The following is a 26,373-nucleotide window of genomic DNA, read 5'->3' as shown; positions in this document are numbered from 1 at the left end:
GAATTTAATCAAAACAGATCTTGGCTTTTAATTAGCCGAAGGTTTCGGTCTTCGAGCCCTGTGTGCTCTTTCTATTTCCATCACACCTTGTTTATGTATTCCCAGACAAATCACTATCCAATCTTGGAAAAAATTGATTGGGTCTTCCCCCTCCACTCCCTCTGGCAAACCAACAATGTTAACATTTTTTCTCCTGTTATAATTTTCCAAGGCGTCAAACTTCTCCGCCGTCTTTTTACTTTCAATTGCTGCTGCAATAATACTATCTTCATTTTTTTCCACTCTAGATTTTAACATTTCATATTCCATTTGTATATCATCAACTATCACTGTTTGAAAATTCTCCTCCATTTTTTTCAGTCTTATGCATTCCCTTGGTGTCCATCCTAAGTAATTTCACTTCATTTTTCATCAATTTGTTATCTCCTTCAATTTTCTTAAGCCTGTTAATAATTTCTTCAAACATCGTTGTAAAGTTAGTCTCTGTATCTTCTTGATTTCCTTCTTCCTCGTTTCCACTACCACTGCTAATGAGGTCTCCCGTTCCCTCATCCTCACTCGTGTCCGAGGCTTCAGACATGACTTCAGCAACCTCTCGGCGAACAGTGCGCCCTCTTGTTAGCTCGCGAAGACCCCGTTGTGTTTCGCCCCCAGTCGAAGAGCGCATCCTGGGAGTAGTAGACTCCAGCATCGCACCGGAGCCCTCCCCAGACTCTCCGCCTGCTGAGGACTCACAAAATCTAGGCCCCTGCTCCATCTGGGCTGTAGGCCTACCTTCGATTTTTTTCCTTGATTCCTTTGCTGGATTTCTTTGCTTCTGTGGCAGTTGTATTCCTATTTTTTCTTTCTTGAAAGACATCAGTACCTTCTGTATACTTTTAGATTTAATTTAAAGTACTTGATTTCATGTAGTACGTCATTTTTGGCAGTTTAGGGCTTTATTTTCAGGAGGGCTGAAAATTTATGTCTACTCAGCCAAGCATTGGACAAGCCCCCCCCCCCCCCTTATTCTTAAACTGTGGCCCCTTGTTCTGGACTCCCCCAACATTGGGTACATGTTTCCTGCCTCTAACGTGTCCAACCCCTTAATAATCTTATACGTTTCGATAAGATCTCCTCTCATCCTTCTAAATTCCAGTGTATACAAGCCTAGTCGCTCCAGTCTTTCAACATTTGATAGTCCTGCCATTCCGGGAATTAACCTAGTAAACCTACGCGGCACGCCCTCAATAGCAAGAATATCCTTCCTCAAATTTGGAGACCAAAACTGCACACAGTACTCCGGGTGCGGTCTCACGAGGGCCCTGTACAACTGCAGAAGGGCCTCTTTGCTGCTGTACTCAACTCCTCTTGTTATGACGGCCAATATTCCATTGGCTTTCTTCACTGCCTGCTGTACCTGCATGCTTCCTTTCAGTGACTGATGCACTAGGACACCCAGATCTCGTTGTACGTCCCCCGTTCCTAACTTGACACCATTCAGATAATACTCTGCCTTCCTATTCTTACCACCAAAGTGGATAACCTCACACTTATCCACATTAAACTGCATCTGCCATGCATCCGCCCACTCACACAACCTGTCCAAGTCACCCTGCAACTTCATAGCATCTTCCTCACAGTTCACACTACCACCCAGCTTTGTATCATCTGCAAATTTACTAATGGTACTTTTAATCCCTTCATCGAAGTCATTAATGTATATTGTCAATAGCTGCGGTCCCAGCACCGAGCCTTGCGGTACCCCACCAGTTACTGCCTGCCATTCTGAAAGGGACCCATTTATCCCCACTCTTTGCTTTCTGTCTGTCAACCAATTTTCTATCCATGTCAGTACCCTACCTCCAATACCCTGTGCTCTAATTTTGCCCACTAATCTCCTATGTGGAACCTTGTCGAAGGCTTTCTGAAAGTCAAGGTACACCACATCCACCGGCTCTCTCCTGTCAATTTTCCTAGTTACATCCTCAAAGAATTCCAGAAGATTAGTCAAGCATGATTTCCCCTTCGTAAATCCATGCCGACTCGGAACAATCCTGTTACAACTATCCAAATGCTCTGCAATTTCGTCTTTTATGATTGCCTCCAGCATCTTCCTCACCACTGATGTCAGACTAACTGGTCTATAATTTCCCGTTTTCTCTCTCCCTCCTTTCTTAAAAAGTGGGACAACATTAGCTATCCTCCAATCCACAGGAACTGATCCTGAATCTATACAACATTGGAAAATGATCACCAATGCGTCCACAATTCCTAGCGCCATCTCCTTAAGTACTCTGGGATGCAGACCATCAGGCCCTGGGGATTTATCAGCCTTCAGTCCCATCAGTCTACCCAACACCATTTCCTGCCTAATGTGGATTTCCTTCAGTTCCTCCGTCACCCTAGGATCTCTGGCCACTAGAACATCTGGGAGATTGTTTTGTATCTTCCTTAGTGAAGACAGATCCAAAGTACCGGTTCAACTCGTCTGCCATTTCCTTGTTTCCCATAATAAATTCCCCATCTTCTATCTTCAAGGGACCCACATTTGCCTTGACTATTTTTTTCCTCTTTACATACCTAAAAAAGCTTTTACTATCCTCCGTTATATTATTGGCTAGTTTACCCTCGCACCTCATCTTTTCTCCCCATATTGCCGTCTTAGTCATCTTCTGTTGCTCTTTAAAAGAGTCCCAATCCTCTGGCTTCCCACTCTTCCTTGCTTTGTTGTACTTCTGCTCTTTTATTTTTATGCTGTCCTTGACTTCCCTTGTCAACCACGGGTGTCTCTTACTCCCCTTGGAATCTTTCCTCCTGTTTGGGATAAATTGATCCTGCAACTTCTGCATTAGAAAGCCTTGACTTTCAGAAAGCCTTTGACAAGGTTCCCAGAGTGTGGGCCAAAGGGTGTCTGGGTGCTGTACAACTCTCCACGCCGCTACTCACCGACCACGCGCAGCTCAAACGTCACGGTTCCGCGACTCCCTGCCAAAGTAGTTTGTCTCTCTCTCGTAGGTCCCCTGGTCACCGAGCCTCACGGCCCACAGCTCGATGACACCGCCCAGTCGGAAGCGGACTCTGTCCCTGTAGGACGGGTGGATCCAGGACGGACTCTCCGGGCTGTAAGACTTCCAATCCAGGATCGGCAGGTCGGGGTGGAGACGCCACATCGCCACCGTGATCTTCTCGTGGCTATGGGGCTGGACGGGGAACCTCACCGTCCCACCCGCGGGGACAGTGGTGACCGAGCCCACGGTGGCCGACGTTCTTGTACTGCACAGAGCCGCAGTGTGGAGACCTGCAACACAACATGTTCATTGTACCTGCCTGCTTCATCACCCACAGAAAACACTGCCCCTCACATTCCCATTGAACCTCACCCCCCCCCCTCTCCCGGGAACTGTGTGTTTGTGTTGTCATTTGTGAGCGGAGCACCAAGGCACATTCCTTGAATGTGCACATACTTGGCCAATAAACTTATTCATTCATTCATCAACTTATTCATTCATTCATAAAAAGGTGAGGCTAAAGGGGCAAGGAGTCAGAAAGGGTGTCAGATGAGGAGAGTAGTGAAATGTGAAGCTGCAGGGAGGGGTATGGATACGAGAGTTAGTCTGAAGAAGGTTCTCGACCCAAAACATCATCTATTCCTTATCTCCACAGATGCTGCCTGACCCGCTGAGTTACTCCAGCACTCTGTGAAACGTCACCTATCCATGTTCTCCACAGATGCTGCCTGATCCGCTGAGTTACACCAGCTTATTGCGTCTACACTCTTGTATAAGACCACCACACCCTGGGGAAAAGGCCTGTGACCATCCACATTACCAACGCCCCTCTTGGTTTTATACACCTCAACAAGAATCCCCCTCATCCCCAGAGTAGGGACCTACCCTGTGCAGTGGCTCCCTGTAACCTAACCCCCACTGTGCCCGTGCCAAGCTGGTCTATCCCTTCTGCACCCTCTCCAGCACCATGCCACCTCCCTGTAGCTGGGCGCTAGAACTGTGGTCTCACCAACGACGTACAGATAGATACATCATGATGTACAATGGTGGCACAGCGGTAGAGCTGCTGCCTCACAGCGCCAGAGAACAGGGTTCGATCCTGACCACGGGTGATGTCTGTGTGGAATCTGTACGTTCTCCCCGTGACCTGCGTGGGTTTTCTCCGGGATATGTGATAGGTGTAGAATTGGGCCGTTCGGCCCATCAGGTGTACTCCACCATTCAATCACGGCTGATTTATCTCTCCCTCCTAACCCCATTCTCCTGCCTTCTCCCCATAACCCCTGACACCCGCACTGACCAATAATTTATCTATCTCTGCCTTAAAAATATCCAAAAGACAATAGGTGCAGGAGGAGGCCTTTCGGCCCTTCGAGCCAGCACCGCCATTCAATGTGATCATGGCTGATCAGTCTCAATCAGTACCCCGTTCCTGCCTTCTCCCCATACCCCCGACTCCGCTATCCTTAAGAGCTCTATCCAGCTCTCTCTTGAATGCATTCAGAGAATTGGCCTCCACTGCCTTCTGAGGCAGAGAATTCCACAGATTCACAACTCTCTGACTGAAAATGTTTCTCCTCATCTCAGTTCTAAATGGCCGACCCCTTATTCTTAAACTGTGGCCCCTTGTTCTGGACTCCCCCAACATTGGGATAATGTTTCCTGCCTCTAACCTGTCCAACCCCTTAATAATCTTATACGTTTCGATAAGATCTCCTCTCATCCTTCTAAATTCCAGTGTATACAAACCAGTCGATCCAGTCTTTCAAGACAGTCCCGCCATTCCGGGAATTAACTGAGTAAACCTACGCTGCACGCCCTCAATAGCAAGAATATCCTTCCTCAAATTTGAAGACCAAGTCCACTGACTTGTGGCCTCCACAGCCGTCTGTGGCAAAGAATCCCACAGATTCACCACCGTCTGGCTAAATAAATTCCTCCTCATCTCCTTCCTGACGGAACGTCCTTTAATTCTGAGGCTGTGCCCTCTGGTCCTAGACTCTCCCACTGGTGGAAACATCCTCTCCACATCCACCCTATCCGGGTCTTTCAGTATTCGGTGAAGTTTCAATGAGGTCCCCCCTCATTCTTCTAAACTCCAGCGAGTACAGCGAAAATTGCTGACAATATTCCAAATGGGGCCTGACCAGTGCCTTGTAGAGCCTCAGCATAACACCCCCTGTTTTTGTACACAAGCCCTCTTGAAATAAATGCTAGCATTGAGTTTGCTTTCTTTACTACCGACATTATTCCCTCCAAACCTCTCAAGACCGACAGGCTTGTAGGTTAATTGGCTTCTGTAAAATTAGAGATTGTCCCTTGTGTGTGTGTAGGGCAGCGTTAGTGCGGCCTGATCGCTGGTCGCTGCGTACCCGGTGGGCCGAAGGGCCTGTTTCTGCGCCGTATCACTAAGCTAAATGACATTTTCACTGATGAATGTGGACACAAAATGCTGGGCTAACTCAGCGGGTTAGGCAGCATCTGTGGAGAGAAGGAATGGGTGACGTTTCACACAGTGCTGGAGTAACTCAGCGGGTCAGGCAGCATGAAAAGGAATAGATGATGTTTTGAGTCGAGAACCTTCTTCAGACTGACTCTCGTATCCATAGCCCTCCCTGCAGCTTCACATTTCACTACTCTCCTCATCTGACACCATTTCTGACTCTTTTCACCTTTAGCCTCACCTTTTCATGAATGAATGAATAAGTTTATTGGCCAAGTATGTGCACATTCAAGGAATGTGCCTTGGTGCTCCGCTCACAAATGACAACACAAACACAGTTACCGGGATAGGGGGGAGGGGGGGTCAGGTTCATTGGGAATGTGAGGGGCAGTGTTTTCTGTGGGTGATGAAGCAAGCAGGTACAATGACATAGAAACATAGAAATAGGTGCAGGAGTAGGCCATTCGGCCCTTCGAGCCTGCACCACCATTCAATATGATCATGGCTGATCATCCAGCTCAGTAACCTGTACCTGCCTTCTCTCCATATCCGCTGATCCCTTTAACCACAAGGGCCACATCTAACTCCCTCTTAAATATAGCCAATGAACTGGTCTCAATTACCTTCTGTGGCAGAGAATTCCACCATTCAGGTAATACTCTGCTTTCCTGTTCTTGCCGCCAAAGTGGATAACCTCATATTTATCCACATTATATTGCATCTACCATGCATTTGCCCACTCGCCTAATCTATCCAAGTCAATCTGCAGCCTCCTAGCGTCCCCCTCGCAGCTAACCCACACACACAGACACAGACCCACACACACACCCACACACTGGGTGTGTCCAGACAACTGCTGGAGTGTCGGTGTCTACTAGACTGGGGTAATTAAGCTCAGCCACACAATTAATGTGTTGTCTATATTTTATTACAAGGCCAAGAACTGTAACACAAGCACACACACACAGACACACACACCCACACACACCCACACACACCCAGACACACACACACAGACACACACACACACACAGACACCCACACACACACCGACACCCAAACACAGACACACACACACACATACAGACCCACACTCACACACACACACAGACCCACACACAGACACCCACACCGACACACACACCCACACACAGACCCACACACACACCCACACACAGACACACACACACAGACACACACATACACACACACCCACACAGACACAATCACTCACACACACACCCACACACACACCCACACACAGACAAACACACCCACACACAGACACACACACACAGACACAATCACACACACACACACACAGAGACACACACACCCACACACAGACCCACACACACACCCACACACACACCCACACACACACACAAACACCCACACACACACCCACACCAAGACACACAGACACAGACACACACCCACACACAGACACACACACAGACACACACCCACACACAGACACACACACACACACACCCACACACACACCCACACACACACACAAACACCCACACACAGACACACACACAGACACACACACACGTGTGTCACATGTGCTTGCTGTTTCTTTCAACAAGACGACTTTCACCGAGAAGGTGAATGTGTTGCACGCAGTAACAGAGTATTGTCTTTCCTACTTTTTATGCAACCAAATCTCAGCGACTGTCGCGGGTCTGTCACCTCACAACACAACATTCTCTCCAGGACTCCGATTTTATTGCAGATTTTATTTTAACAGCAGTCGCTCTAAGTTGATGTTTAACCACCGTTTCACGCTCTACGTAGAGATAACTTAATACGTCTTCCATTTCGTTTCTGCCCTTCCTTAGACTGCCCGGCGCTCGTCCGCCCGGTTTTTGACACATTCAGACTCGTTTAACGTGTTACCAGCCTCTTGCTGGTGTGTAATCAGTGGCAGATTGCCAGAGGCCCTTCACGCTGAACACTCGCAGCAAAACAACAGTATTCAGCACAGAATCAATTCCCCGCGCACTGCAGGGCGTGTCGTTGACACCTGCGGGTCCGCCGCTCCCTGAAGGCGGAGCGTTTTGAACCAGGAAGTTCTTGGAATTAAAAATGGCTTCGAAACACCAGATCCAGAGTTTAACTGAAGACGCGATTTGTCCCATTTGCCTGGATTTCTTCAGCGATCCAGTTATACTGGAGTGCGGGCACAACTTCTGCCGCTCCTGTATCACACAGAGTTGGGACAAGGAGGGGAGAAACTCCTGCCCGGAATGTAGAGAGGTGTCGGCAGACCGCACCCTCAGGGTAAATCGGGCCTTGGCGAGTATCGCTGAGAAAGCTCAAGCACTGAGTCTGAACACGGGAGGGAAGGAAAGTAAACTTCACTGCGAGGAACATCAGGAAGAACTGAAGCTGTTTTGTGAAACCGACAAGAAACTGGTGTGTGTGATTTGCGTGGACGCGCGGGAACACAGACAGCATCGCTTCATGTCGATTCAAGAAGCTGTTGAAAGCTACCAGGTAAAAGCGGACAGAGTTTGATTCGCTGATGATTTTTCCATTCAACCTTCTGCGGACCGCGCTCGGCGACTGTTCGGTTCACCCAGCCTCCCACCCAAACCACCCCTTACCCAGGTACTTGCCCCAGCCACCGCTGGAGATGAAACACCTGTCCCTGTACCTTCTCCCTCACGTCCATGCAGGCACTCCAGCAGTCATTGCAGGTGAGATAGCCCGCGGCTCTCTGCTGATACGTAGAACAGAGCAACATAGAAAAATAGGTACAAGAGTAGGCCATTCGGCCCTTCGAGCCAGCATCGCCATTCAATATGATCATGGCGAATCAACTAAAATCAGTACCCCGTTCCTGCTTTTCCCCCACATCCCTTGATTCCCTTCGCCCTAAAATTTGATTTAACTCTCTCTTGAAAACATCCAGTGAGTTGGCCTCCACTGCCTTCTGTGACAGAGAATTCTACAGATTCACAACTCTCTGGGTGAAAAGTTTTTTCCTCATCTCAGTCCTAAATGGCCGACCCCTTATTCATAAACTGTTGTCCCTGGTTCTGGACTCCACCAACATCGGGAAAATTTTACGACATCTATCCTGTCCAATCCTCCAAGAAATTTATATGTTTCTATGATCCGCTCTCATTCTTCTAAATAGCATCCTCCTCGCAGCTCACAGTCCCACCAAACTTTGTGTCATCGGCAAACGTAGAGATGTTACATTTAATTGCCTCATCTAAATCGTTAATATATATTGTAAATAACTGGGGTCGCAGCACCGAACCCTGCGGCACCCCACTAGTCACTGCCTGCCATTCTAAAAAGGACCCATTAATTTGTACACTTTGCTTCCTGTCTGCCAACCAGTTCTCTATCCATGTAAATATTGTACCCCCAATACCATGTGTTCTAATTTTGAACACTAATCTCTTGTGTGGGACCTTGTCAAAAGCTTTTTGTAAGTCCAGCTACAACACATCCACTGCCTCTAGCTTATCCATTCTACTTGTTACATCCTCAAAAAAAATCCAGAAGATTAGTCAAGCATAATTTACCCTTCATAATTCCACGTTGACTTTGACCGATCCCGTCACTGCTTTCCATGCTTCCTGACACGATGAGTTCTTCAACAGTTTATGGATGTTTGTAAACATTTCTTCATGTGGAGTTCAGTGTCCACGGTTCATGTAGGTTAATTGGCTGGGTAAATGTAAAAATTGTCCCTAGTGGGTGTAGGATAGTGTTAATGTACGGGGATCGCTGGGCGGCACGGACTTGGTGGGCCGAAAAGGACTTTCCGGCTGTATATATATGATATGATATGATGATATGATTCCGTCTGGTCTAATTCTTTCACTGACTGAATCTGAATCTCAATCCCAGGAGCAGATTAAAACTTCCTTGGAGATTCTCACAAAAAATAAATCAGCGATGGAGGAAATGGAACAGCAACAGAAAGAGAAGATTTCTGGAGTCCGGGTAAGGTTTCCAGTTTCCCTTCTCTGATCTTGTGCTATTGTCTTAGATTCCAGGCTCGATAATATTGACCTTCACCTTTCATGTGACAGGAGCAGTCACAGAACCTGTTGACCTACATCACATCGGTATTTGCTGAACTGCGCCAGATTCTCAATGAGAAAGAGCGACTCTTTCTTAAGGATCTCCGGGAAGACGAGGAGAGCGTTCTAAATCCAATGGAAAAGAATCTACGAGCGATTCAAGAGGAGATAAACTCTATTCAAGAGAAACTCTTAAAGCTACAGGAGCGGATGAATCAAACGGACAGTCTGATATTTCTGAAGGTAGGGGGTTACAGTTTCACTTTGATTCAGTGTAAGGGCACAATCACAAAATGAATGCCCAATTTCCCCCAACCCTTTCCACTTGGCGCCCAGCACATTCTCTCCTGTTGAGTTCCACCCCATCCCCTCCATTGCATTCCCCATTTATCTTCCTGATCAGATTCCAATTCAGTAGCCAGTGTAGACACATAAAGCTGGAGTAACTCAGCAGGACAGGCAGCATTTCTGGAGGGATGGAATGGGTGACGTTTCGGGTTGAGACCTTTCGGGTCAGACTGAGACTATAGACGATATGGTTCCTCCCTTGCTGGCCTACATGGAGCAAGAGTAATCAGGGTCGTGTGAAGGGGCAATGCTGGATCTCCATCGGCCTAGTAATACCGAATGGCCGACTCCTGCACCTATTGTCTATTAAAGTCCATTATTAAATATACTTTTTGCGTGCAATTAATACTTCATACTGGACTGCTGGCGGCCCCGCATCAGCATTAAGAGCTGGGATCTGTCGGCACATTGTAACAATTTGGCTGAAATTCCTGCTGTCACGATGTGGACGCTCAGTGTAAATTAATTGATCTTTCTGATGTTTTATATTTCAGGAGGAAACTCGTCAGAAGAGGAGGTGAGACTCTCTGCACTGTTTTGGTAATTAACTCAGAAATCGTTGATGCGGGTCTTATAACCAGGTGTGTAATTCATGCAGGATAAGTGATGATAACAAGTCGCTGTCAGTAGCAGACGGCGCCCTGGACTTTGGAAAGTTCGATGACCCATTTTTATTGAACACGGTGTTGAGAAAAACGACTGATTACGTTAAAAGAGGTAAAACATAAATGATCTGTAAGTATTAGAAACATAGAAAATATGTGCAGGAGGAGGCCAATCGAGCCGGCACCGCCATTCATTGTGATGATAACTGATCGTCCACAATCAATAACCCGTGCCTGCCTTCTCACCATATCCCTTGATTTAACTAGCCCCTAATTCATTACATGTAAAGGGCATATTTAATATTGGACATGGGACTCTTCAACTTACTCTCGTTCCAGGCGTGAATTACCTCCTTTATCCAACATGGGCCCCCCTCGCTTCACTGTTAATCGCTTGCGTTTAATGTCTGTACAACATGCCTTGGAATTATCTTCCATCCGACTCGCCAAGGATCCTTCATTGTTCTTTCTAGCCCTCCTGATTCCCTGTAGGTCAGCCAGGGGGGAGATAGAGTACAAGTAGAGATTGGATCACATGCATTCGAAACGATGGAGATGTAGGGGGTGGGGTTAATGAGCAGAGTGGGCATGATGTGCTGAACGTTATTACACTGGAATTTAGAAGGATGAGAGGGGATCTTATCGAAACATATAAGATTATTAAGGGGCTGGACACGTTAGAGGGGGGAAACATGTTCCCAATGTTGGGGGAGTCCAGAACCAGGGGCCACAGTTTAAGAATAAGGGGTAGGCCATTTAAAACGGAGATGAGGGAAAACGTTTGCAGTCAGAGAGTTGTAAATCTGTGGAATTCTCTGCCTCAGAAGGCAGTGGAGGCCAGTTCTCTGAATGCATTGAAGAGAGAGCTAGATAGAGCTCTTAAGGATAGCGGAGTCAGGGGGTATGGGGAGAAGGCAGGAACGGGGTACTGATTGAGAATGATCAGCCATGATCACATTCAATGGTGGTGCAGGCTCGAAGGGCTGAATGGCCTACTCCAGCACCTATTGTCCAGTGTCTATTGTTATTCATTGCAATGTTTTCCCCACCGTTTCCTCTGCTCGGCCGGCTCTCTCCAGACACGGGGTTTGAAATCAGAAGCGGAAACCCCGTGGGAATAGATCCACAGATTCCCACGGAGTATCCCTCCAGCTCAAGGAGTTTTGTCCCTGCTGTTGGATGTTGGTGGAGTTGCGCGCGGTCCAGATGCCAATTTACAGGAAGCGCAGTCCGTCATTCCGTTCCAGACTCCCCTCCCTGCTCTCCCGCAATCCCGAAACTCCTGCCATTGACTCGATTTATACCTCCCGCTGCCTCGGCAAGGCCAGCAGCATAATCAAGGACAATAAAACTTTATTACCCAAGTATGTTTTGCAACATACGAGGAACTTCATTTGCCATACAGTCATAACAGGAAAAAGCAACAGGACACCACAGTGACCCCTCCATATTCCTCACTGTGATGGAAGGTGAAAAACAGTTCAATCCCTCCCTGCTTTGTCCTCCAGCGGTCGGGGGCTCGAACCTTCTGTGACCAGATGTGTCCATGGTCCCAGATCCCACATTTTAAGGCAGAGATCGCTGGATTCTGGGTTAGTACAGGTCTCAGAGGTTATGGGGAGAAGGCAGGAGAAAGGGGTTAGGAGCGAGAGATAGATCAGCCACGATTGAATGGTGGAGTAGACTTGATGGGCCGAATGGCCTCATTCGAATACTTTCATTTATGACATTATGACTGTCCAAATTCACCAGATAACCCAGCCCTTCAGACCTGATGAAGTTGTTGTAAACTCTTTTGCACCCACTCCAATTGACTAACAAACCCACCCTTCCCTTTGTCTCACCCTCCACTCAAAAAACACAGGAGCAGGTCATCTGGCCCCTCGTGTCTGCCCCCTTTCACTGTGATCATGACGACCCCACCACGCACCTCTACCTCCTCTTTAACAACCTCAAATTACCACTCACCTCAATATCCACCTGCTCCGATCTGCCTCCATATCAGAATAACCCGCTTCGTTCCTCCATCCCCACCGCAATCTCCCAATCCTCCTCACTCTCCGCACTCGTCCTTCCCGTCCACCCTCCCCCACCTCACGAAATTCCCCTCTCCATCCCTGGATTTAAAAATCCTGGGGAGATGTCTGTTGTCCACCCGATGTGGTTGTGGGTGAAACCCCGGGCAGGGTTTCAGTTGTCCGCCCGCCTGAGGCCGAGCGGCCTCTCCCCCGGTCCCGGGGCCGCGCTGCCCGAGTCTCCCCCCGACCCCCGAGGACTCTCTGATTCTCTGCTTCTCCCCCAGTCTCCGTCACCCTGGATGTGGAAACAGCGCATGCGCAGCTCGAGGTGTCTGAGGATCGGAAGAGGGTGAGACGGACCGGGACCCGGAGGAGGCTCCCTGACACCGGGAAGAGGTTTACATACTGGGGGTGTGTGCTGGGATCGGAGGGATTCACATCGGGGAGACATTACTGGGAGGTGGAGGTGACGGGGAGTCGGGGCTGGAGTCTGGGAGTCGCCGCAGAGTCTGTGGGGAGGAAGGGACGGGACACACTGACCCCGGAGACTGGAGTCTGGATCATCAGGCGGCTGGGTGACGGGTTTGATGCAGCCACCTCCCCTCCATCCCGTCTCCCCGCCCGTCCCATCCCCGGGAGGGTGGGAGTTTATCTCAGTTACGAGTCCGGGACAGTTTCATTTTACGACGCGGACACCAAGTCCCATCTCCACACCTTCACTGGGAATAAATTCACGGAGAAACTTTATCCTTTCTTCATGCTTTGGGATGTAAACAAGTGGCTGAGAATCTGCTCCGGTTCCGCTCCGGGTGTGTAAAAGGGTCGGGTCCCGGGACCGGCGTCAGGAGCGGGGCTCAGGGGCTGTGGGGCAGAAACCCGGTGGACAACAGGTCGGCGCTGAACGGCTCCCATTTAATCCCCAAATTCCGCGTCGTAAAACCCCCAGTGAGCGCGGAAATAAAACCAGGGGGAATGTAAATGTGGGAAGAGAGAAATAAACAGCAAGTGGAATCAGAGCTGTCGATCCGTTCATTTTAACGCGCTAACCGCGTCCGGCAACGGAACAGAAATTACTTTTGTGAAAACATTTTTTAAATGTAATGGGATTGGACCCTTCTGGTCAAAAGTCGTTACGGTATTATTAACTCCGTTCAATGACTAGTTCAATGTAATAGATACAGTTCATGTTACTTCAGTGATTTGGAAAATGTCCACAACCATTGACACACACGACAAGCTAATTGAAAGATCGCGTTTATTTGAATGATGTGCATTGTTGCTTCCAATACTGTAATTGAAATAAACTCAAAATTACTTGGACTGTACAGATTGCTTTTGAATTCTTTTGAAATCTACTGAACGGGGAGACAGCAGTTTAGTTTGCTTCAGTTTAGATTGGAGATAGAGCGCGGAAACAGGCCCCTCGGCCCACCGAGTCCGCACCGCCCAGCGATCCCCGCACATTAACACTACCCTACACACTCCCTCTCTCTCCCCCTCTCTCTCCCCCTCTCTCTCCCCCTCTCTCCCCCTCTCTCCCCCTCTCTCTCCCCTCTCTCTCTCTCTCTCTCTCTCTCTCTCTCTCTCTCTCTCTCTCTCTCTCTCTCTCTCTCTCTCTCTCTCTCTATCTCTATCTCTATCTCTATCTCTCTATCTCTCTATATCTATCTATCTGAATGGACGTGTGATGGAGTTGGAGAAGCAGTTGGATGACCTCAGGGCCATCCGGGAACGCGAGAGTTTCCTCGACAGGACCTATTGTGAGGCTGTCACGCCAAGGGTCCAGGTCGAGCGAAGGTGGGAGACTGTTTCAGGGGGAGTGGACGAGGACTACAGGAGACCTCAGTGGCTGTGCCTATTGCAAATAGGTATACCCTCTTGGGAACTGTCGGGGCAGAAGACGTTTCCAGTCCGAGTGGCGGACCTGTTGGCAAGGATACTCGACAGGGGAGACCGAAGTCAGGAAGAGCCGTAGTGGTCGGTGACTCCATCGTCCGAGGGACGGACAGAAGATTCTGTGGCAGCAGGAGGGACTTGAGGATGGTCTGTTGCCTCCCTGGTGCCAGGGTTCAACACATCACGGACCGGCTTCAGAAAATCCTAGTGAGGGAAGGCAATCAACCTGAAGTCGTTGTGCATGTGGGCACGAATGACGTCGGGCGGAAGAGGAAGGAGGTGCTACAGCGGGAGTTTAGAGAGTTGGGAAAAACACTGAGAAGTAGGACGTCGAAGGTGGTTATCTCTGGACTGCTACCGGTACCTCGTGCTGGTGAGGCCAGGAACAGAGAGATAGAGGGTATGAATATATTGCTGAGGGGCTGGTGCAGAGAGCAGGGATTTAGATTTCTGGACCACTGGGATCTCTTCTGGGCTAGGGGTGACTTGTACAAAAGGGACGGGTTACATTTTAACAGCAGGGGGACAAACATTCTGGCAGGCAGGTTTGCTAGTGCGACACCTGTGGCTTTAAACTAAGTAGTGGGGGGGAGGGGTTGACAAATTGTGAATATGAAGATGAGGTAAAAGAAAGGGAATACAGGAGATATTGCAAAAGACTCTCGGAAGAATGGGAACAGAAGTTCTAGAGGGGAAAAGAAATTGAGGGCAGGGCCAATTGTGACCGATGTGAGAGGGGAGGTGAATACAGAAGTTAAAGTGTTGTACTTAAATGCGCGTAGTATAAAAAATAAAGTGGATGAGCTTGAGGCTCAGTTAGTCATGGGCAAGTATGATGTTGTAGGGATCACTGAGACATGGCTACAAGAGGACCAGGGCTGGGAACTGAATATTCAGGGGTACACAACGTATAGAAAAGACAGACTGGTGGGCAGAGGGGGTGGGGTTGCTCTGATGGTAAGGAATGATATTCATTCCCTTGCAAGGGGTGACATAGAATCAGGAGATGTTGAATCAGTATGGATAGAAATGAGAAATTGTAAGGGTAAAAAGACCCTAATGGAAGTTATCTATAGGCCCCCAAACAGTAGCCTCGACATAGGGTGCAAGTTGAATCAGGAGATAAAATTGGCGTGTCAAAAATGTAATGCTACGGTGGTTATGGGAGATTTCAACATGCAGGTAGACTGGGAAAATCAGGTTGGAAATGGACCCCAGGAAAGAGAGTTTGTAGAATGCCTTCGAGATGGATTCTTAGAACAGCTTGTACTGGATTTAGTGTTGTGTAATGATCCTGATCTGATAAGGGGACTAGAGGTAAAAGAGCCATTAGGAGGCAGTGATCACAACATGATAAGTTTTACTCTGCAAATGGAAAGGCAGAAGGGATAATCGGAAGTGTCGGTATTACAGTATAGCAAAGGGGATTACAGAGGCATGAGGCAGGAGCTGGCCAGAATTGACTGGAAGGAGGCCCTAGCAGGGAAGACGGTAGAACAGCAATGGCAGGTATTCCTGGGAATAATGCAGAGGTTGCAGGATCAATCTATTCCAAAGAGGCGGAAAGACTCTAAGGGGAGTAAGAGACACCTGTGGCTGACAAGGGAAGTCAGGGACAGCATAAAAATTAAGGAGAGGAAGTATAACATAGCAAAGAAGAGTGGGAAGACAGAGGATTGGGACTATTTTAAAGAGCAACAAAAGTTAACTAAAAAGGCAATACGGGGAGAAAATATGAGGTACGAGGGTAAACTAGCCAATAATATAAAGGAGGATAGCAAAAGTTTTTTTAGGTACGTGAAGAGGAAAAAAATAGCCAAGGCAAATGTGGGTCCCTTGAAGACAGAAACAGGGGAATTTATTATGGGGAACAAAGAAATGGCAGACGAGTTAAACCGTTACTTTGGATCTGTCTTCACTGAGGAAGATACACACAATCACCCAAATGTTCTAGGGGCCGGAGAACCTAGGGTGATGGAGGAACTGAAGGAAATCCACATTAGGCAGGAAATGGTTTTGGGTAGACTGATGGGACTGAAGGCTGATAAATCCCCAGGGCCTGATGGTCTGCATCCCAGGGTACTTAAGGAGGTGGCTCTAGAAATAGTGGAAGCATTGGAGATCATTTTTCAATGTTCTATAGATTCAGGATCAGTTCCGGTGGATTGGAGGATAGCAAATGTTACCCCACTTTTTAAGAAAGGAGGGAGAGAGAAAACGGGTAATTATAGACCAGTTAGTCTGACATCAGTGGTGGGGAAGATGCTGGAGTCAATTATAAAAGACGAAATTGCTGAGCATTTGGATAGCAGTAACGGGATCATTCCGAGTCAGCATGGATTTACGAAGGGGAAATCATGCTTGACAAATCTACTGGAATTTTTTGAGGATGTAACTAGGAAAATTGACAGGGGAGAGTCAGTGGATGTGGTGTACCTCGACTTTCAGAAAGCCTTCGACAAGGTCCCACACAGGAGATTAGTGGGCAAAATTAGGGCACATGGTATTGGGGGTAGGGTACTGACATGGATAGAAAATTGGTTGACAGACAGAAAGCAAAGAGTGGGGATAAATGGGTCCCTTTCGGAATGGGAGGCAGTGACCAGTGGGGTACCGCAAGCTATTTACGATATACATTAATGACTTAGACGAAGGGATTAAAAGTACCATTAGCAAATTTGCAGATGATACTAAGCTGGCGGGTAGTGTGAATTGTGAGGAAGATGCAATAAGGCTGCAGGGTGACTTGGACAGGTTGTGTGAGTGGGCGGATACATGGCAGACGCAGTTTAATGTAGATAAGTGTGAGGTTATTCACTTTGGAAGTAAGAATAGAAAGGCAGGTTATTATCTGAATGGTGTCAAGTTAGGAGGAGGGGGAGTTCAACGAGATCTGGCTGTCCTAGTGCATCAGTCAATGAAAGGAAGCATGCAGGTACAGCAGGCAGTGAAGAAAGCCAATGGAATGTTGGCCTTCGTAACAAGAGGAGTTGAGTATAGGAGCAAAGAGGTCCTTCTACAGTTGTACCGGGCCCTGGTGGGACCGCACCTGGAGTACTGTGTGCAGTTTTGGTCTCCAAATTTGAGGAAGGATATTCTTGCTATGGAGGGCGTGCAGCGTAGGTTCACTAGGTTAAATCCCGGAATGGCGGGACTGTCGTATGTTGAAAGGCTTGAGCGATTGGGCTTGTATACACTGGAATTTAGAAGGATGAGGGGGGATCTTATTGAAACATATAAGATAATTAGGGGATTGGACACGTTAGAGGCAGGAAACATGTTCCCAATGTTGGGGGAGTCCAGAACAAGGGGCCACAGAATAAGGGGTAAGCCATTTAGAACGGAGATGAGGAAGAACTTTTTCAGTCAGAGAGTGGTGAAGGTGTGGAATTCTCTGCCTCAGAAGGCAGTGGAGGCCAGTTCGTTGGATGCTTTCAAGAGAGAGCTGGATAGAGCTCTTAAGGATAGCGGAGTGAGGGGGTATGGGGAGAAGGCAGGAACGGGGTACTGATTGAGAGTGATCAGCCATGATCGCATTGAATGGCGGTGCTGGCTCGAAGGGCTGAATGGCCTTCTCCTGCTCTCTCTCTCTCTCTCTCTCTCTCTCTCTCTCTCTCTCTCTCTCTCTCTCTCTCTCTCTCTCTCTCTCTCTCTCTCTCTCTCTCTCTCTCTCTCTCTCCTCTCTCCTCTCTCCTCTCTCCTCTCTCTCTCTCTCTCTCTCTCTCTCTCTCTCTCTCTCTCTCTCTCTCTCTCTCACTCTCACACTCTCTCTCTCTCTCTCTCTCTCAATTAAATTTCAAGACTTTATTGGCATGATAAGATACATCATTATATTGCCAAAGTATAGAACATTGCATCATACATATTTAAAATGCATGAATATAAAGACAAGTATACAATGCATGGGTCGATATAGCCCTGTACATGTATATATATATATATATATATATATATTCATGCAATACATTTATAGCCTTTTATCGATTGCTACTCGTTCTTGCAGTTGTAAACAGTACAGCAAGGTGGTAGGTTTAGTAGCTTGATATTAATTTCCTTAGTTTCAATTTATGTATGAGTGTATGTGTACATGTTGGTCATTCACTGTCTCTCAGGGTGTGGCATGCTGTTACGTATTGTGCGCCAAGATGTGCCGTATTTCCTTCACCAAGGATTATTCTTAGTTTTGATATATCGTCTAGCTCTTTAAAATCTGGGGTCGCCAGACTGAGTTTTTCAAGATATATTTTTCTTATTTTATCGAATTTTTTACATTTTAAGAGGAAGTGCATCTCTGTTTCAACCTCATCTGTCAAGCAGTGACCGCATATTCTATTTTCTTTTGGTTGCCAAGATCTCTTCTGTCTTCCTTTTTCAACTGCCAAATGATGGTCGCTTAACCTGTACTTGGTGAGGGTCTGTCTCTGCTTTATGTCCCTAACAGTTGAGAGATAGTTTGCCAATTTATAATCTCTTTTTAGGGCTCGGTAGCACTCTAGTCTGCTTTGGCTTTTAGTTACTTTATCCCAATGTTCCAAATAGATTTCTTTGCATTGTTTAATAATTTGGTTCACTCTAACTGGTGATTGGAAAGCAGTGTTGATCTGAGACTGGTCAAGGTTTAACTGAGTAGGAGTAGTGAGTTTCAATACCAACTGACACAGGGAGCTCTTTTCTGGGTTCCCCTCTTGGGTTTGGAGGGCTTTGAACTGGAGGGTGTCTGGGGGACTAGATTTAAGGTGATTCCAAAAGTTTAGTGCTCGTTTCTGGATATTTATTATCAGTGGGTATCTACCTAATTCCGCCCTACATGCGTTTGTTGGTGTTTTCCTTTGGATGCGGAGGATGTTCCGACAAAACTCCGCATGTAGGGCCTCTGTTGTGTGTTTTTCCCATTTAGTATAGCTGTGGTGAGTGAGTGGACCCCATACTTCACTACCATAAAGCGCAATGGGCTGAATTACACTGTCAAATATTTTAAGCCAGATTTTAATTGGAATTTGGATGTTGTGGAATCTTCTTTTTATTGCATACAGAGCTCTTCGAGCTTTCTCTTTTAGTGCATTCACTGCCATGCAAAGCTCCCTGATGCTGCAATAGTCAGACCAAGGTAAGTGTAGCTCATAGTGTGTTCGATAATGATGCCATTGAGAGTGAATTGGTATTTGTCTTCCTGACATCTGGGTCTTTTTTGAAAAATCATGATATTGGTTTTCTTTAGATTTACTGCCAGGGCCCAATTTTGGCGGTAATCATCGAGTAGGTCTAACTGTTGCTGCAGTCCCTGTTCTGTGGGAGACAACAGAACTAAGTCATCCGCATAAAGCAGGGATTTGACCTCTCCGTCCAGAAGACAGAGGCCTGGCGCTGTGCTCTGGTCCAACTTTACTGCCAAATCGTTTATGTACACATTAAACAGTGTTGGACTCAGATTGCAGCCTTGCCGGACGCCTCTTCTCTGGGTGAAGAGATCAGTGCATTTGTCCCCAATTTTGACACCACATTTATTATTCAAATACATTGATTTAATAAGGTCATATACCTTTCCTCCTATACCACAATGGAGAAGTTTGTAATAAAGCCCTTCGTGCCAAATAGAGTCAAATGCTTTCTTAAAGTCAATAAAACAGGCAAATATTTTTCCTTTTTTTGCTTGATGTATATGTTTTCCAATGAGAGTGTGAAGAGTATAGATATGGTCAGTGGTGCGGTGTTTTGGAAGGAAGCCAATTTGATTTTTACTGAGAATATTATATTTGCTAAGGAAATCCTGCATTCTGTTATTTATAATACTGCAGAATAACTTCCCGAGGCAGCTACTGACACAGATGCCACGATAATTGTTTGGATCTGATTTGTTTCCACTCTTATAAATGGGCGAAATAAGCCCTTGACACCAAATATTGGGAAAATAACCTGAACGTAATATGATGTTGAACAGCCTAAGCATTATGTTCTGCATCTCCGGAGTGCTATATTTAAGCATTTCATTTTTAATGCTGTCTGGACCACAAGCTTTCTTTGAGTGGAGAGATTTTATTTTTATGGCCAATTCTTCTGGAGTGATTGGGAAGTCGAGAGGGTTTTGATAGTCTTTAATTGTTGTTTCTAATGTTTGGAGTTTTTCTCTGATATAAGAGTAGTTTGAGTTTATTTTATTTCTTGGAATATCTTTATACAGATCTTTGAAATATGCCCTCCAGGTATCACCATCTTGAGTTGGTAATGTTTGTGGTTTTGTTGTGCCCAGGTTATTCCACATTTCCCAGAATTTGTTTTGATTTATGGAGTCTTCAATTTCTTCAAGTCTTTGATGAGTGTAGTTTTGTTTTTTGTTCCTAATAGTGTGTTTATATCTTTTAAGGGTTTCACTATATCTAATACGTAAGTCCGAATTGTTTGGTTGGCGGTGTTTTTGATTTGATATTTTCCTCAGATGTTTTCTGACATTTTTGCACTCGTAGTCAAACCATTTTTCATGGTTGTGTTTTTTGATGATTTTTCTCTTCTGTTTTACAAGGTCAGCTTTGATTGCTGCCTTGTGAAAGATCATATTAATGTCATTTATAGCCATGTTTACACCATCTCTGGTAGTCTCATATGGGTTTGTCTTAAATTTCGATATTTTATTGGTGAGATCGGGTGAGTTCAGGGCCATGATGAATTTATCTCCACTGTCTGGAGTCCATCTGTATGTCTGATTTAGTTTATGGAGCTTACTGGGCTTCCTTATTACGTCTTTAATTTGAGCAGAGAATTTTAGGTATATGTTGATTTGGCTATGGTCTGAGAGAGGGGACTGCTGCCTCACAGTGAATGCACTAATAGTGCAGGGGTCCATATCAGTGATTGCATAGTCCACCATGCTAGACCCAAGAGCTGAGGAATTATTGTGAACCTCCCCTTCGAGTCCTCTCTCTCTCTCTCTCTATCTCTCTCTCTCTCTCTCTCTCTCTCTCTCCTCTCTCTCTCTCTCTCTCTCTCTCTCTCTCTCTCTCTCTCTCTCTCTCTCTCTCCTCCCCTCTCTCTCCCCCCCTCTCTCCCCCCCCCCCCTCTCTCCCCCCTCTTCCGGTGGGATGAAGAACATTTTGGGGGCGCTGACCATCATCAGTAAGGGCATTCGGAATAGAACTTGGAATGTCATGCTTCAGTTGTGCAGATGTGGAGTCCACGTTTGGAGCATTGTGTTCATTATTTGTCTCTCACCTGTACAAGGAATGTCTTTATAATGGAAAGAGTACAGAAAGGATTTACCACGATGTTGCCAGGACAGGAGGGATTGAGTTAGAGGGAGAGATTGGACACGACGTCCATGCAAGGGTTTGTTTTCTAGATGTTTACACATAATCTGAATGTTTAAACCTTTCCCACAGAACCTGTATCTGTTCCTGTGCTCGGATATCTGTCACCAGCAAATGTCTCACGTCTCGGAGGCTCAGTGTCAGTGTCCTGTGCGTCTGCCCGTGGATCACTTCCCATCCAGTACAAATGGTATGAAATAAACCAGCTTGCGGATTCCGAGATCTCGAATAGCAATCAACTGGATCTGAGTTGTGAAATCCTCAGAAGTCAACACCGTCGATTTTACTGCAAAGCCTCAAATAATCGTGGGACAGAATCCAGTGAAATACTTATCGTGAAAGTCTTCAACGGAGCAGGAACGTGCAGTTATGTGACAGAAATCAACAATACAGGTGAGTGTTATTTTCCCGTGGGAATACTGTTTTACAATTTCTCCCGTGTCGTTGTAGCTGCTGCTTTTCACCTTGTGGCGATGTTCGTGGGTTTCTTGATATTTGCAGACGGCGTCATTGCAGCCACCGTGAGCTCATGGTGTAAAATGCGAGAGTTTGTTTGGGGGACTAGCAAATAATTGCCTGTTGCTTTCACCTGGGGCGTGTTGAGCTTCGAAAGGAGAGAAAGACCTGCACTTATCACAACGGGTTGAGTACATTCCATCAAATTTCCGGCTTCTGCCTTAAAAAATATGTTCTGGCTGCCGCTTAAGATCTCAGTCTCTTTGAGGCAGAGAAACAACCAAATTCATTCTGCATGCATCGATCGATTATAACCAAGTATGTACAATTTCATGATCACGACAGGTTTAAAAACCAGGAGGAACTCTCTGGAGGAACTCCAGTAATCTCACAAAATTAAAGTGAATCTACTTGGCCGTCACTCCATAAAGTATTAACCTTAAATTTGTCAAAGAGAATTTTGAAATGCAACTCCCGGTAGTTGTGCAGACGCTCAGAGGGGAAGTCCAGAAGACAGTGGGGGAATGGTTTACATCGGCGAGGCCAAGCGTAGCCGAGGCCACAGTTTCGCTGAGAACTTGTGCGTGGTCTGTCATGACCCAGCATCGCGCTTGATAGACACCCCATCCTCAACCTCCCCCACTGACGCAGAGCAGCAGCAGTTTGCACCATCTGCACGATGCACTGCAGCAACTCACCAAGACTCCCTAGACAGCACCTTCCAATGCAACAGGCTCCGTGTTCAATACATCATTCTTCACCATTCCCACCGTCATTGGCTGTGAAGAGCTTTGGAACGACCTGTGCAGACGGTGAGGGACGGTGCACAGTGTCTGTCACTCATCGCAATCTGGGTGGAATTCAACAGAGTCAACAATATGATTGGGCGGACTCCCCTGTACACATTGATGTATACAATATCTATATGTTTGTGAAAGGCTAATTTTACTCTTCAATATATGAAAGATTTCCCCTTCAGTTTCAGGTGCACTGTGGGCAGAGAGCGAAGTAAGAGGGGTTGTGGGACGAGCGATCACAATCGATTGTCACTATGCAGCAGTGTACCGCTCACACACAAAATACTGGTGCCGTGGGACAAATCGTCAATGTGCACATGTAGTGGAAACAAATGGGAAATATGGACAGGGCGGAAGAGTGTCAATCACAGATAACCCGGCACGAGGAATATTTACTGTGGCGGTGGAGGATCTTCACTCTGGAGATACAGGATGGTACAGCTGTGGAATTACTGCACCTGGCGAACCAACATTTAAAGTGTATCTCCAAGTATCTGAAGGTATGTTTCTCAGTGAGTGACTTTGGCATCCGCACAAAACATTGTTGGTAATCTGGTGCAGAGCTCTTGACGCCGCTTTATAAAACAAAAGATGTGAAATGTTTGGAGAGGTTGCAGAGAAAGTTCACCGGGATATTTAGTTGCAATTTACAAATGCAACATGGAAACGGATCCTTCGGGCTACCGAGTCCACACCGACCAACGATCACCGGGCACACTGGTTCAATGTTGTTCCACTTTTTCTTTCGCTCCCGACACACAATTCCACAATACCGCCATTCACACACTTAGTGTGCATACTAGTGCAACAGTATCACTATCAACAATTTTATACAAGGAAATTGAAAAGCTGTTGATAGTTATACCGTTGCACTAATGAGGTGTTTGAATGTCGGTATTGTAGAATCGTGGCAGAGTTTCAGATTAAAAGAGAATTTTTAAAACTGCAGATGCCCGAAATGTAAAACACAGAGAGACGGTGCTGCTGTGTACCGGCACAGTGGCAGACATGGTAGTTCTGGCTGCTGGGAGGATGGAGAGACACAGAGATGTATAAATCTAGATCGTGGATTGTGAGGAGAAGGTGGTTTTTGACGGGCATCTGAGTGGGTGAACACAAAATGCTAGAATAACTCAGCGGGTCAGGCAGCATCTCGGGAGAGTAGGCATGGGTGTCTTTTCGTGTCGAGACCCTTCAGACCTATCTCTGCGGGTGACATTGTTGTCATCTGTACTGGATTGTGTCCCTGTCGATTTCCTTCGAAATTGCACTCCTGCATACACAGTTTGCTTTTGATTAGACAAATGGGCAGCTTTCTTGTTGCTTTGAATGTCCGACTGTGTTGCATAAACGATGCTCACTTTTCCTGCTGGCAATTCCTGAAATATAAAAGAGAATCCAAGATTTGTGTGATGATTTGTCTGATTTGTGGTCCGTTTTAATCACCATGTTTTCGGAAAGATGTTGTGAAGTTGGATAGGTTGCAAAGACTTACAAGCATTTTGCCAGGACTCGAGTGCCTGAGTTATCGGGAGACGTTGAGTAGATTAGGACTTTATTTCTTTGAGCGCAGGAGGAAGAGGGATGATCTTACGGAGGGGTACAACATTATGCGAGGATTAGATCGAGTAAATGTACAGAGTCTTTTGCCCAGAGTACTATCACAACATGTAAGAAAAAATGGACAGGAACATGAACAGGATAGGTTTAAAGGGTTAATGGTCAAGCAAGGGCAGGTGGAACTGGTGTAGATTGGGCGTGTTGGTCAGCACGGGCAAGTTAGACCAAGGGCCTGTTTCTCCATTCTATGACCCGGTGACTCTATGTAGATGGATGTGTCAGATTCCAACCTGGCGGCTCTGGCTGAGATACAGAAATGGTGGATATTGGCGAGTGTTTGATTTATAGATGTTCACTCAGTGTGTGACTGTTTGCTCCTTTCCCACAGAACCCGTGTCTGTTCCTGTGCTTGGATTTCTACCACCAGCCAATGTCTCCTGTCTCGGGGGCTCAGTGCCAATGTCCTGTGAGTCGGTCCGGGGATCCCTTCCCATTAGCTACAGTTGGTATGAAATCATCCCAGCTGTGGATTCAAATATATCAGACAGCAATACCCTGGATCTACATTGTCAATTCTTCAAACACCAGCACCATCAATATTATTGCAACAGCTCAAATCAACGTGGATCAAAATCCAGTGAAATGGTCAACGTGTCCATCTCCAGCAATGGCGTGTCCTGCAGTTTTCTCGTGAAAATCAACGGGACTGGTAAGTAGTGGAGGAAATGAGGAGTGGAAGTGGGTGTGGGGTGGTTCATAAGATTATCAGTGATAGAAGCAGAAATAGACCATTGAATCATGGCTGATCTATCGTCCCCTCTTTACCCCATTCTCCAGCCTTCTCCCCATAAACCCCGACACCCTGAAATCCATGCACGTAAATTAATTATCTTATTAAGATTAAAACGATGGAATTATGGCCCATTCGTCAACACCTGGATGCTGGGTTCCAGAAATAGATTTCGCAGTGCTGGTGTAGGCCAGCTTCCTGGCTAGAACTTCATCTTATGTTTAGACAGCTTTAAACTAGGTTTGCAGTAACATCTGTCCAAGCACTTTCACATTCCCGCCATCATCTCCAAATGGCCGACATCTAGATATGGGAAGGGAACAGAAATGTTCGGTAAATGTGGCCACAGTTAACTCCTAGAGGACTGTATCAGCTTTGGTCCACTCTGTTAATTTTGACCATTAAGTACCATCGATACTAATCCCATTTACCAGCCCCTCATCCACAGACTTCTCAGACTTGACAATTCAAGTGCCTCCACCATCTAGGTATTAAAATATTCCTTGCTCAGAAACCCTCCAAATATTCTGGTCCTTAACCCAAACCTATGTTCTCCCCTTTTTCGCACATCTGCTGTACTGATTTCCCACGAAGTACCCTATCTATGTTGCTCATAGCTTTGCGCACCTGTAATAGGTTCATCCTTCCTCTCCTATGGTGGAATAAATACCCCATCAATCCAGCTTCTGCTCCGAACTGTAATGTTTCATCGCAGGCCCTATCCCTCCTTTAGTTTAGTTTAGAGATCCAGCGTGGACGCTGCAGCCTTTCACCGGTGCACTCGTTCTATCCTACTCACAAGGGACAATTTACAGAAGCCAATTAACCAACAAACCTGCAAATCTTTAGAGTGTGGGAGAAAAACGGAGCACTTGGGAAAAGCCCACTCGGTCACAGGGAAAACATACAAACTCCGTGCAGATAGTACCCGTAGACAGGATTGAACCCGGGTCTCTGACGTTGTAAGGCAGCAACTCTTCCGCTGCGCCTTTCAGTCGCCCGACTGTTGGCGACCTGAGTTGTAACCAGCACTCCTGCTGGTCATGACATCTCCCACTTGCTGCCAATTACACTGAAGGAATATTGCCCTGTCTAACGCAGCGGTAGAGTTGCTGCTTTA

At 46.6% G+C, this 26,373-nt stretch overlaps 2 protein-coding genes across 3 annotated transcripts in view; one reads left to right on the top strand and one right to left on the bottom strand.

Moving 5' to 3' along the window:
• LOC144605580 (polymeric immunoglobulin receptor-like) overlaps positions 1-26,373 on the bottom strand; it is a 161,049-nt gene that overhangs the window by 62,073 nt on the left and 72,603 nt on the right. The window lies entirely within an intron of this gene.
• Positions 6,078-26,373, top strand: part of LOC144605521 (E3 ubiquitin-protein ligase TRIM69-like) — a 31,077-nt gene continuing 10,781 nt past the window's right edge. Inside the window, exons 1-11 of the mRNA XM_078420893.1 lie at positions 6,078-6,317; positions 7,281-7,938; positions 9,310-9,405; positions 9,495-9,728; positions 10,328-10,350; positions 10,432-10,550; positions 12,741-12,922; positions 20,870-20,939; positions 21,723-22,043; positions 23,086-23,403; positions 24,852-25,172. Coding sequence (XP_078277019.1) covers positions 7,528-7,938; positions 9,310-9,405; positions 9,495-9,728; positions 10,328-10,350; positions 10,432-10,550; positions 12,741-12,922; positions 20,870-20,939; positions 21,723-22,043; positions 23,086-23,403; positions 24,852-25,172 — 2,095 coding nt within the window. The 5' untranslated portion in view covers positions 6,078-6,317; positions 7,281-7,527. The remainder of the gene's footprint in view (positions 6,318-7,280; positions 7,939-9,309; positions 9,406-9,494; positions 9,729-10,327; positions 10,351-10,431; positions 10,551-12,740; positions 12,923-20,869; positions 20,940-21,722; positions 22,044-23,085; positions 23,404-24,851; positions 25,173-26,373) is intronic.

The sequence above is a fragment of the Rhinoraja longicauda genome, chromosome 24 (assembly GCF_053455715.1).
Source record: "Rhinoraja longicauda isolate Sanriku21f chromosome 24, sRhiLon1.1, whole genome shotgun sequence".
Classification (NCBI taxonomy): Eukaryota; Metazoa; Chordata; class Chondrichthyes; order Rajiformes; family Arhynchobatidae; genus Rhinoraja; species Rhinoraja longicauda.
Note: the sequence above shows the minus strand (reverse complement) of the source record. Positions and strands in the feature narration are given on the sequence as shown.